Below are 11,260 nucleotides of genomic sequence, written 5' to 3' on the forward strand. Positions count from 1 at the left end.
ATAATCTTTAAACTACAACAATAATTTAAAACGTAAAAAGAGATTTTTACATTTTATTCGTATCATGTACATTATTCATGAATATGCATGATATTAAGAAATGCATATGATATGTATGCATAATCATACATATCATATGGATAACCTAAATATATAATATTCGAAGTCTTTAGAAAGAAACTTTTTAAAGACTTCGAATTGTTCTTTTACAATTATTGACAGAAAACTTTTTACAATAAAAATTTCCTAAATATTCGATTCTCTGAAATTTTAACAATTGTTATAGATACACGCGCGGAAGAGGCTATTAAGCAAAGTCATTCTCGTTACGGTCGATTGTAACAGAAATTGAGAAAGAATGCTTAAAAATTTTCTAACGTTTTCTTTTGTATATTTTTACATTATTCGAAAAATATATTTCTTCCTGGATTTTTTAAATTATAACAAATGGCTTTGAATATTTGGTTATAGTCAACGATGAATTCGTTTCAAATTATTGATGATATCTCTACCCAATGTGCTTAACATTTATGAAATTTACTCGAATAATGTGAACGGTACTTGATTTGCATGGAAAGACGAATAACTGTTGAATAATTTTACATAAATGTCATTTCACGTGTATATTATTGATTGCTATATTTTAAATTTCATTTCGGTTGTTTTTTGAAAAGAAAAATAAGGAAAAAGGTTTGTTCGTGATTGTGTGCGTAAGCGCGTATTGCTGTCTGTTCCGTTTAATATTTCAAAATGAGGTAACGATTAAAAAACAAAATTTGTGAAATTATCTATTATAGGAACATGAATGATGATAAAACTTAATAGTTAAAAGCAAGGGCGGATCTAGGTTAGGGTTTATTAAAGTCCAATGGGGTCTCAGTTTTTGTTAGATTAAAAATCTTTACATTGATTACGATAAAACAAATAATACGATAAATTATAATTATTATAATATTATTAATATTAACTATATTTACTATACGAATGGTGCTCGTTGTGAATGAAAAAGTATTAAAAATTTTTGGTAATAATTCAATTTTTGTAGGCTCTTGACAATTGGAGACCCAGGGTTTAAGCTCTATTATTCCCTATGTACATCTCTATGCAGAAGGTCAGGCAGTGAGGAGACAGAAGGGCGTCTCTTTTAATTGATGTCTATTTTAAAAATTAAGCTTTCTGCCATTTTATAATAAATAATAACGTAACTGTCATTTTTTAATATCTTATATTAAACGGTGCTACAGATAATTTTAACTTTATCTAAATATATCTTTGCACTATCTGCCAGGAAAGTTGAGGAATTGGTTGCTGGATTTTTTTTATTATAAAAATATATTTTTATATATTTATTAATCGTCATATAATTCTTTCTGTGTATATTTTTGTGGCATTTTAAATTTAAATTATATCAGTGACAAATCTGTATGTAGTGGAATAATAATTAAACTGCTAATTACATCCCGATGAAACATCAAGGTTTTCTGATAAAAAATAACACGCTAAACATTCAAATATTAAAGTAAATACTGTATTATATATCATCTGATAGATGTATAGACTTCATGAGTAAGACTACGTATGCATCGTACAGATAATTGTAGAGGAGAGAAATTATTTGAGAATGGACAGGAAAGAGACAAGTAACCCATTCGATACAGCTGGTGTTTTCTCTCGAATATTTTTCTGGTATGTATTATTATTTTATCTGATTAATAATTAAAATTCTATAATATAAATAAGTATTAATTATGTTATATTTTGAAGTGTAACCTTTTAAACTTTAATCGAAACAAATTTTATATAAACAAGACTTTTACAACTACACTTCGACCGGTTTTTACAGCTCAGACGTTATAAATACAGGTATACCTCGACTTACGTCGTTTCGAGTTACGTCGTTCCCGATTATACGTCGTTTGTCAAAAAAGTATACGAAAAAATAAAAATCAAGTTTAAGTCATTTTATTCGACTTTACGTCCGTCCGCCACAAATATTGAAGTCGTAATATCACTAGAAAAGCGTTTAAAGCACATAAAATCATATTAAAATATACACATTTACAAGTATGTACTGTATTTACAGTACAGTACATGCATTCGTAAATTTAGATTACTTTTTTCTGTACTCTATTAAAAACTAAAATTTATTTGTTTGTAAGCTTAAAATAGATTCTTATTAACCATATATTATTAAAAATGCATTAATAAATAAAATACAGAACTGGGAATAGTAATTTATAGTTTAGTCTAGTGACAAGTAGATTCGGAGACAAGTAAATTCGACTTACGTCGTTTTTCGACTTAAGTCGTTTTCCTGGAACCAATTACCGACGTAAGGCGAGGTATACCTGTATATTTTTAATAACTGAATTTTTTGTATGAGTTGTTATTTGTTATTTTTGGTACAATGTAGAAATACCTTATGTACGGTGAACAGAATATAGTGACACGAACAAACTTTGTGCATTACAAACAGATACAGTAAGTATAACAGTAAAAAATTTATCTTTGTACAAAGAATGTCCGTACATAATATCAGTAATTATAACATATACGCAATATTCCGTGCATGATACAACTAGTAAGCTAATTGTGACAAATTGTGACGACTTGATGCCATTAAATTAGAAATAAATGAAATTTAAAATAATAAAATAAAACTAACAAATAAAAATGAACGAAATAAATTAATTACGTTTATTTACCTGAAAATAAGATATATTCAAAACAGATTAGCATGAGGTCGTCACAGCCAATTAAACCAGTATTAATTCCTAAGAGAGCTGAATCCAACACTTTTTTATACTCTATCAGNACTAGTAAGCTAATTGTGACAAATTGTGACGACTTGATGCCATTAAATTAGAAATAAATGAAATTTAAAATAATAAAATAAAACTAACAAATAAAAATTAATTACATTCATTAACCTGGAAAAATACGGAAATAAGATATATTCAAAACAGATTAGAAAGAGGTCGTTACAGCTAACAAATGAAAGTTAATCTCCAAAAGATCTGAATCCAACGCTTTTTTAATACTGTATAATTCATTGAAATAATCTTTAAACAAAAGTTTAAAATGTAAAAATATATAACACAAAAGTTTTATGCAAAAAAAGTTTTTCAAATATTCGAATCGCACTTTCACAGTTACTGAAAGACTATTTTTTACAATAAAAATTTCCAAGTCAGTCTACGTGGCGAGACTTTTAGACAGTTTACATAAATACGTGCGCGGAAGCAGGACCCCCGTTTACATAGTAAATAAAATATTGTAACTATATAAATTCGTGTTTGTTTTTTTACAACCAATGAATAGTCACACAAAAATATTCACACAAAAATCTATGTAAAATAATAGATTTTTTAAAATTAACGGTAAGAAAATTTTCTAATTTATTAAAAATTAGGCGTTTTTGAATTAGTTGTCCATAAGATGCTTCGTTATCTCGATAACCGCACGTAAAATCTTAGAGTTAGAAAAATTTCGATACTTTGGATTATGTAAGAGTTCGATTGGTCAACATCCAAGGAAAAATTTCTTTTCATACAGAAAGCATAAGTTCCTTGCCTTGCATTAGATTATAATTTTTTAAATATTCTAAGGTATGGAATTCCATACTTGCAACAATATGATGTATGGAGTCTTCCATACATTCCATAGTGGGAACGACACCCCTGTGCGAAAGAGTATATAAAACAAATCATTTACTTTATTGTTGATTGTAACGGTATTGTGAAAGAACGTTTATAACAAATCATCATAAATAATATGACGGATATTTCTTAAATAATATATTTTATTCGGTGAAGCTACAAGTAATTTTAACTTTATCTTGATATACCTTAATACTTTTTTCCGGAAAATTTAAGCAAGTCGTTCTGAAATTTTTTTTTACCGTAGGAAATTATTAGTTTTAATATATTTATCAACTCGCAAGTAATTCTTCCTTTGCATATATTTGTAGAATTTTAAGTACATGAAAAAGCATTTTAAGTTAGAATTATATTAGTGACGAATCTTTACGTTAGTTTTACAATACCTTTTTTTTGCATTTTGACGAAACTTCAAGGTTTCCCGAACAAAGATAACACGCTAAACCTTTTTACCTTGAAGTATACTTTACGTAATTGACCGAAAGTTTTATTAAATATACAAATAATCACTCAATAGTTCCGGGAAAAAATATTCATTATATTTAACGCAAGAATAGACTCTTTCTGTATTGTATTAATGTTTTTCTTTTTAGAAATTAGTTGTTGAAACTATACGTTACATAGTTTAAATATCATATATAATACGTGACAGTTAATATGGGAAGTTATTATTATGAAAATATTTATCAAATAAATATATTTAACCCTCGCAAATCTTCACATACGTTTATCACATCGAGTGAATAATTTAAACAGATAATAATCTGAAGTAATATTTAAAACAAATCTCTTAACCACAGAAGAAAAACGCTGTTCTATGGCCAGTCAAAATAAATCTATGAATTTATTTGAATTTTTTAACAAATATATTTTTATCTTGAATTTGAAAGTGTTTCTATATTGATTTTTGTGGAGAAAATTTTACAACAGTATTTATAAAATGTTTTTTTTTCAATAAATTAAATTCTTTGAAGACCCATTTCCGAACAGATGATCTTACTTTACAGTAGTGACTTTCTAGTAAATAATGATACAATTCTTAATTAACTTATTAACAGTGTCAGGACGTACCTAAATATAATTTCTAAATATTTAGTAAATAGTAAATATTCATTCTGAACGCAAAGCAAGTTTGTAGCATTTGTATAATATCATATAATAAAATTTACTTGTTTTTGAATCAACTTTTGTTTTCAAAAACTTAAAAAAATTCTTCATACGAATTCGCCAATTGTTTATTTATCTAAGAGATATTTGATCCATTGATCAACCATTTATAATCTATTGCATTTAGACTTAATTATTACAATTTTTGAAACCATCCACAATTATTAATGGTAGTAATTTGTTGACGTGATTATAAATTAATTTATTTTAGCTTTAGGAATTAATGTTTGAAAGTTAAATACTTGATATTCACTCACATTTTGGTACGAACTTTTACATTGTAATTAGATTTTAGCGTGTTGTAGTATTGAGATTTTAAATAATTTGAATCGAAAAACGAAATTTAAGAGTACAATTTCTGCTTTTTGTCTACAATCGAATTGTTGTGTTAAACTATTTGTCAGATAGACTTCAGCACGAGAATTATGTATTTGATGGTCTGTCAACCACTGGCTGATTTAATAATTCAGTTGTAAAGGAATACCACTCTGTTAATACACTTTCCTTATCACTTCGAATATTGATGTAATTTAATTTATTTAATTCACTATTAGAACTTCAATGTTGTATGTTTATTTTGTTTAAAGCACACTCATTTAGACATAACTGTTTAGTTGTGATAATATCGCATATGCGTTATAAATAGTCATAAATTTGGAACAAATTTTAAATTTAAATTATAACAATAATTACGTTTAATGTTTCAAACTTTGAATTTCTATCAAGCTTTGTTGCACGTAAGTTACTTTATAATAAAATAACAAATTATAATGTAAGAACTATGTTGGTGTCACATGTCAGATGTGTGCTTGAAGTGTTCATTTTTGAATTTTTATGCGTTTGTTTTTTCAAGAACATTAAAACGTTATGACGTATAAAATATTATACTTAGATAAGGAATAAAGCAGTAAAAGTAGAAAAATGCAATTTGTGCAAATAAATTTCATGTCCTACATATAAAGTAACAACTGCGTTAATTAAATATAGCTTTTTGTTCAAGAATGTGTGTCAAGCACATTTGTAATTATAGTAGTTAATTTAATAATGATACATTATACGCTAATTAATACTGCTTTACTAAAATGCTTTTGCCAATTCCTTCTGTATAAACTATCACAGTGATAACGATAAATGATTTACATAGATGAAAATCGTTCATTGCGTTGTAAGTTAACTACAACAACAGTCACTTGAAAATTATCAGTACAAAAAAATTATGTTAAACAAGATTAATTAATAAGTAACTGGTTTACTTTACAGCTGGGTTTTTCCTATAATAAACAAAGGAAGAAAGCAAATTTTGAAAGAAGAAGATTTACACGAAGCCTCGCAATATCACACCTCACAGTATCTTGGGGATCTACTTCAAAAGTAAGTTTACTATTTAGTTTTGAATATCTATATTTCAGTTATTATTTCCTGATACTTTCAGCTTCATTTATGATTTTTTCAAGTTCAACAAAATAATCAGACAAAAACTAATATTGTTTCATTTATTTTATTTTTTTACATATTAATTACACAGGTCTGAAAAAAAATTTTTTCCAGCTGCATGAAATATTTTTGCTGAATTATATGTTCTGAAGATCGCAGATTCTCGATTGAGCATCCAACAGTTGTTGGCTAACATATTGACATCCCATTTTCCTTGGTAACGTCTCTCGATATCACGGACATCCTGGTGATATCTTTCATTCTGTTCTTCATTGTAAGATCCCAAGTTTTCGGAAAATAGTCAGTATGGGAGTGTAAGAAATGAACTTTTAAGCTCATTTTGCATCCTTGAGCTTCATAAGCTGCTGCTAGCATGCGTTGTATAATGGTTTCGTAGTCATAGTCCTTAGTATTCCCCCAAGAGTCCCACGCTTCTTTTTTTTTCTCATTCATTCCAAAAATTTGCTTTATTTTGATCTCCAAGTATCAATTTGAAATACGCAAATTAAACTTTTTTCACTAACTCACTTATGTTTCTTTGTTCACTTTTCATTGTGTATTCACCACAAACATAACAGAAGCTGTCGGAAGAAATTACACAACCTCTGCGAGCCATATTCCAGAAATAAAAATACAAGCGCAGTAGCGTTCGAATACTGGATATAAACTGAATGTAGCATTAGATGGCCAGTGAGATACTGAACTTATTTAGCTTATTGACACATGATCTAATCCAACAGCAGGATGTTTATATCTATTCCAAATATACCAGATAACATGTCGAAACACGCTCAACCTCACCAATAATATTACTCACTATCAACTTATAACCTCTTTCTATACAATCATGCGATCTTCCTCCTAACGCTAAAAGTACTTAACCCACCTTCCCTACCAATACTCTCTTCAACCATTAACATTTTTATTTATTTATTACCAAGTCCAGCTATAATTCATAAAATTAATGCGAGAAGTCTTAGTTTTAAAGCCATTTTAAATACAAAAAAAGAATACTAAATTTCAAGTTAACTACAAATTTTACGCTAAATACAAACAAAAACCTGAGTATAACAACAAAAATTAAAGAGATAAAATATTTTTGGTATTTTTTTGATATTTACCAAGTTGAAATCTGTAAGAAAATGTATAAAAATCTTATGCCGTTTGTTTATTTGCAGACATGTGTTACTTATTGTTACTTCTGTAATGGAACACTTAATATTTGACGTTATATAACAAAATCCATAGTATATAGTTGATTTATAGTAAACTGTTAATTCAACATCTGTCTGATTTTCTTTTTCATTCCCATAAACGTGTGAATGATTAATTGAAATCATTGTATATATTGCAGCGAATAACATAAATTTGAAGAATTAATGTGTGTTATGCGTTATACCATATATAACACTGCTACAATGTTACACATGTAGAAATTTTAAATAAATTAATTTAAATGTCAACAGTTTTGTGTTATATATAAATGTAATTATTAAATTATTTATGTAAGTGTTAATAGGAAAATATTGTTTTAATGAATTAGTTATAAAATTCTGATTACATTAAATATTTTTGAAATTATTATATATAGTTTAATGGAAAAGTAACAATTGAAGATAATAGTTTGTAAAATAATAAGTACTTTTGTCATATATGAAGAAATTGTCACTACTGATATTATGGTTTTCACTGGTGGCAAAGCCATTAGTTTCAAACAGTAAGTTAAAACACAAATTATCAGTTGAAATTTCCCCAGTGTGAATAATATCAGTCAAACAATGCAAATCGTGTGTTAAAATGTTCTAGAAAATCTGAAATATTTTGTACTTTTTTATTTTTTTTACATGTAGTACTGTACTTAGTTCGCTGTGTCTCCCTAGAAGGGCGCACCATAAAGTATAGATAGCAGTTTCGATGGCCAGACGTTAAATACTTGTTGAGGCCCCAGTTTTTTTCCAGCAGGAAAGCAGAAAAACTTGAAAAGTTTTATGGCCTCCTTCTTTACAAGCGTTTTTCAGATTTATGTGAATATACCATTTCAAACCCTGATAGATAGTAATGCTCAGGTATTTCATACTGTTGGTGTATCTTACCTTAGTACTTATCTCATTCATCGAGTATGGTTTATTGAGTTGGGTCCTTTTTGACATGAACATGCAGGTGATCTTACTAGGTTAATAAATAATTTATTAAAGTTGCTCCACTCTGAAATTTGATTGAGAAAAGAGTTGGCTACTTGCAGGAATTTCTTACTCTTTTCATTGGGCCTCATGATTACAGTATCATCAGTGTATCCCTGGTAGCCAAGGTCACACTGATCGCATCAGGGAAGGTCGTTGAATATGATGTTGCAAAGCTTAGGCCTGGACCGGGAACCCTGAGGTCACCCTCGGTGACAGCCCAGAAGACAAGTGTGCCCAAGTCGTGTATGCCAGCAGTAAAACCCTTCAGATAGCTGGTGTTTTGTGGACAGATAAAGCTTTTGAACTGCCAAAAAAAGGATGACCAACACAGAAAGTTAAACGAATTCCTCTAATTTATTAAGATCAACGCTATGTGTTCTTCATTTTTCTAAGCACTGTCTATGAATTGGATTACACGGTGGAAAGCACAATAGGTAAAGATCCCGTGGACAAAGCCAAACAGATTTTGATGATGATTGTTATTCCTGAAATGGTAGTTAATTCTATTGATTTGATGTCCATCAAGAACATTGCCCAGTACGGGCAGAAGGCTAATCGATCTCAGATCTGTGGCTTTGACTAAGTTGAAGACCCAATTTTCGTTATGAATTTCACAACAGTGTGTTTTCAGCATTTTGGGAATTGGTGTCTGGTTAGGCACAAGATGAAGGTAAAGAGGAAGGCAATAAAAATGGCTTAAAATGCCCTTTTTACCATACGGACCGTTAGTCCGTTAATGCCACGAGCCATATTATTCTGTAGAAATTTAATAGCAGCACCCACCTCTGTAAATATGAACAGTTGTCGTTGTCAATGATAAATGGGTAGAGGACTTTTTCCTGATATTTTTGTTCTCTGACTTATCTTCCTCGTGGCTGTCTGGAGGAAAATAGGTGATGAAAAGATGTTTAATGGTACCGTCCAGATCAGTGGTGTACCAGCCGTTTCTTTTCTCCGCGTTGGCTGGAAGGCCGATGATTTTTTCTTCTTACCATGTTTGGGATTGACATTAATGTTTTTATAATTATATTTCTGTTATGGATTATTTTATGTACTATAATTGTACTAATGCACTGTATGTTACATATATGTAATAATTACTGTGCATTATATATATTATTAATTTTTGTATGTACAGAGTTGGACTTTGTATAGATATTATCATATTTATTGCACTATAATTACTGTACAGTCGATCCCCCCTATAAGACGGTAGATACGTTCCGTTCTTTATGAATCAATTTTGTAGGAATCACAGCCAATCACAGCCAGATACGTGTGAAGTTTACGGACTATGGCTGATTGAAACGTTTTCATTCATAAAATTAATCGATTCTCGAATAATCCGAATCAACATTTCCAAAATGCGTATATTTTTTTGGAAATAATCGTATAAACTACGCTATAAACAAAAAATTGTAGGATTACTTACCGAGTGTGCAATATTCGACATCGCCGTTGCTCAAGCTTGTTTTCGCCGCGAAACAGCTCAGCAAACCGCGGCCGCGATTTCTGATGTTATTTTTTTGCGAAAACTTCGCTGAACTTTGGAGACATCATTAATATAAATAATCTTTATGGCCGTTGAATAAGAAATGTTTCTTTCACAAAAAAATGTATAAAATTACAGTACTGTATTAGAATTACGGTACCTAATTTACATACTGTACAGAAGATAGTTCGCCTAAACTCTTCGTAGCGTGGCGCTAGGCGGCGGAAAGCATATATATATAATTATAATAAAGTTACAATAAATTAAATAAATATATAATTATATATACAGTACCTAATTTATATATAATTAATATATAATTATATATACAGTACCTAATTTATATAATTAATATATAATTATATGTACAGTACCTAATCTATATATAATTTATATATAATTATATGTACAGACGAAACTAAACTCAATTTATTCACCTAAACTGTCCGTACCGTGGCGCTGGACGGCGGGAAAGCAGTTCGGCTGCCCGATGACGATTTACGTAATTATAGGAGTTTTTTTTACCGTTGTGTATGGATTCCGCCACAATTTTTTCGTCGTCTTATAGGAATCGTAATTATAGGAACCAGTCTTATAGGGAAATCTACTGTATTTGTGTTTGTTATTCGAAAATGTTTGTTCGGTGTTATGTTTTTCTAGCTTGTTTCCCGGACAAAGGGTATAAGACTATAACCTTTCAGCAGTGAGTTAGTCAGGTATAATGCTATCTGTATGTAGTGAAGAATAAAGGTGAGAAATTTTTTAAACGTTTTTTCTCATTGCCGTTTCGGAAAAAGATTTTGTAAACAGTTGTGTCTAGTAAATAAAAGTTTTTCTTTGTTGTTACATAATTCATTTTTTGTTACATAATTCATTTTTATGTGAATTTTTTTCGCGGTAGTTTTTGGCTAGATTTTAGCGTTACCCCTAAAAGAATTTAACGGATGTATCCGTCACTCACCACTTCTACACGTCGCCCTGGACAGATATATTTATTGGTCACTGCTNTATTAACTTAATTTATTGTAACTTTATTATAATTAAATATATATTTTTCGCCGTCTAGCGTCACGCTACGGCGAGTTAGGCGACCTATCGTCTGTTAAGTACTGTAATTTTATACATTTCTTGTGAAAGAAACATTTCTTATTTAACGGCCATAAAAATTATTTATATTAATGATGTCTCCAAAGGTCAACGAAGTTTTCGCAGAAAAATAATATCAGAAATCGCGGCCGCAATTTGATGCGCTGTTCCGCGACGAAACCAAGCTTTAGCAACGAGCGTAGTCAAAGGGTACACACTCGGTAAGTAATCCTACAATT

The 11,260-nt window shown here is 29.5% G+C and overlaps 1 protein-coding gene across 1 annotated transcript in view; it reads left to right on the plus strand.

Annotated features, from left to right (window-relative positions):
• Positions 1 to 1,558: 1,558 nt before the first annotated feature.
• The window catches only part of LOC111627625 (multidrug resistance-associated protein 4-like), a 12,976-nt gene continuing 3,274 nt past the window's right edge, over positions 1,559 to 11,260 (plus strand). The window contains exons 1-2 of the mRNA XM_023371209.1: positions 1,559 to 1,686; positions 6,087 to 6,197. Of these exons, the coding sequence (XP_023226977.1) occupies positions 1,622 to 1,686; positions 6,087 to 6,197 (176 nt within the window). The 5' untranslated portion in view covers positions 1,559 to 1,621. The remainder of the gene's footprint in view (positions 1,687 to 6,086; positions 6,198 to 11,260) is intronic.

This window comes from Centruroides sculpturatus, unplaced genomic scaffold (genome assembly GCF_000671375.1).
Source record: "Centruroides sculpturatus isolate CEXI.00-Female unplaced genomic scaffold, Cexi_2.0 scaffold461, whole genome shotgun sequence".
NCBI lineage: Eukaryota > Metazoa > Arthropoda > Arachnida > Scorpiones > Buthidae > Centruroides > Centruroides sculpturatus.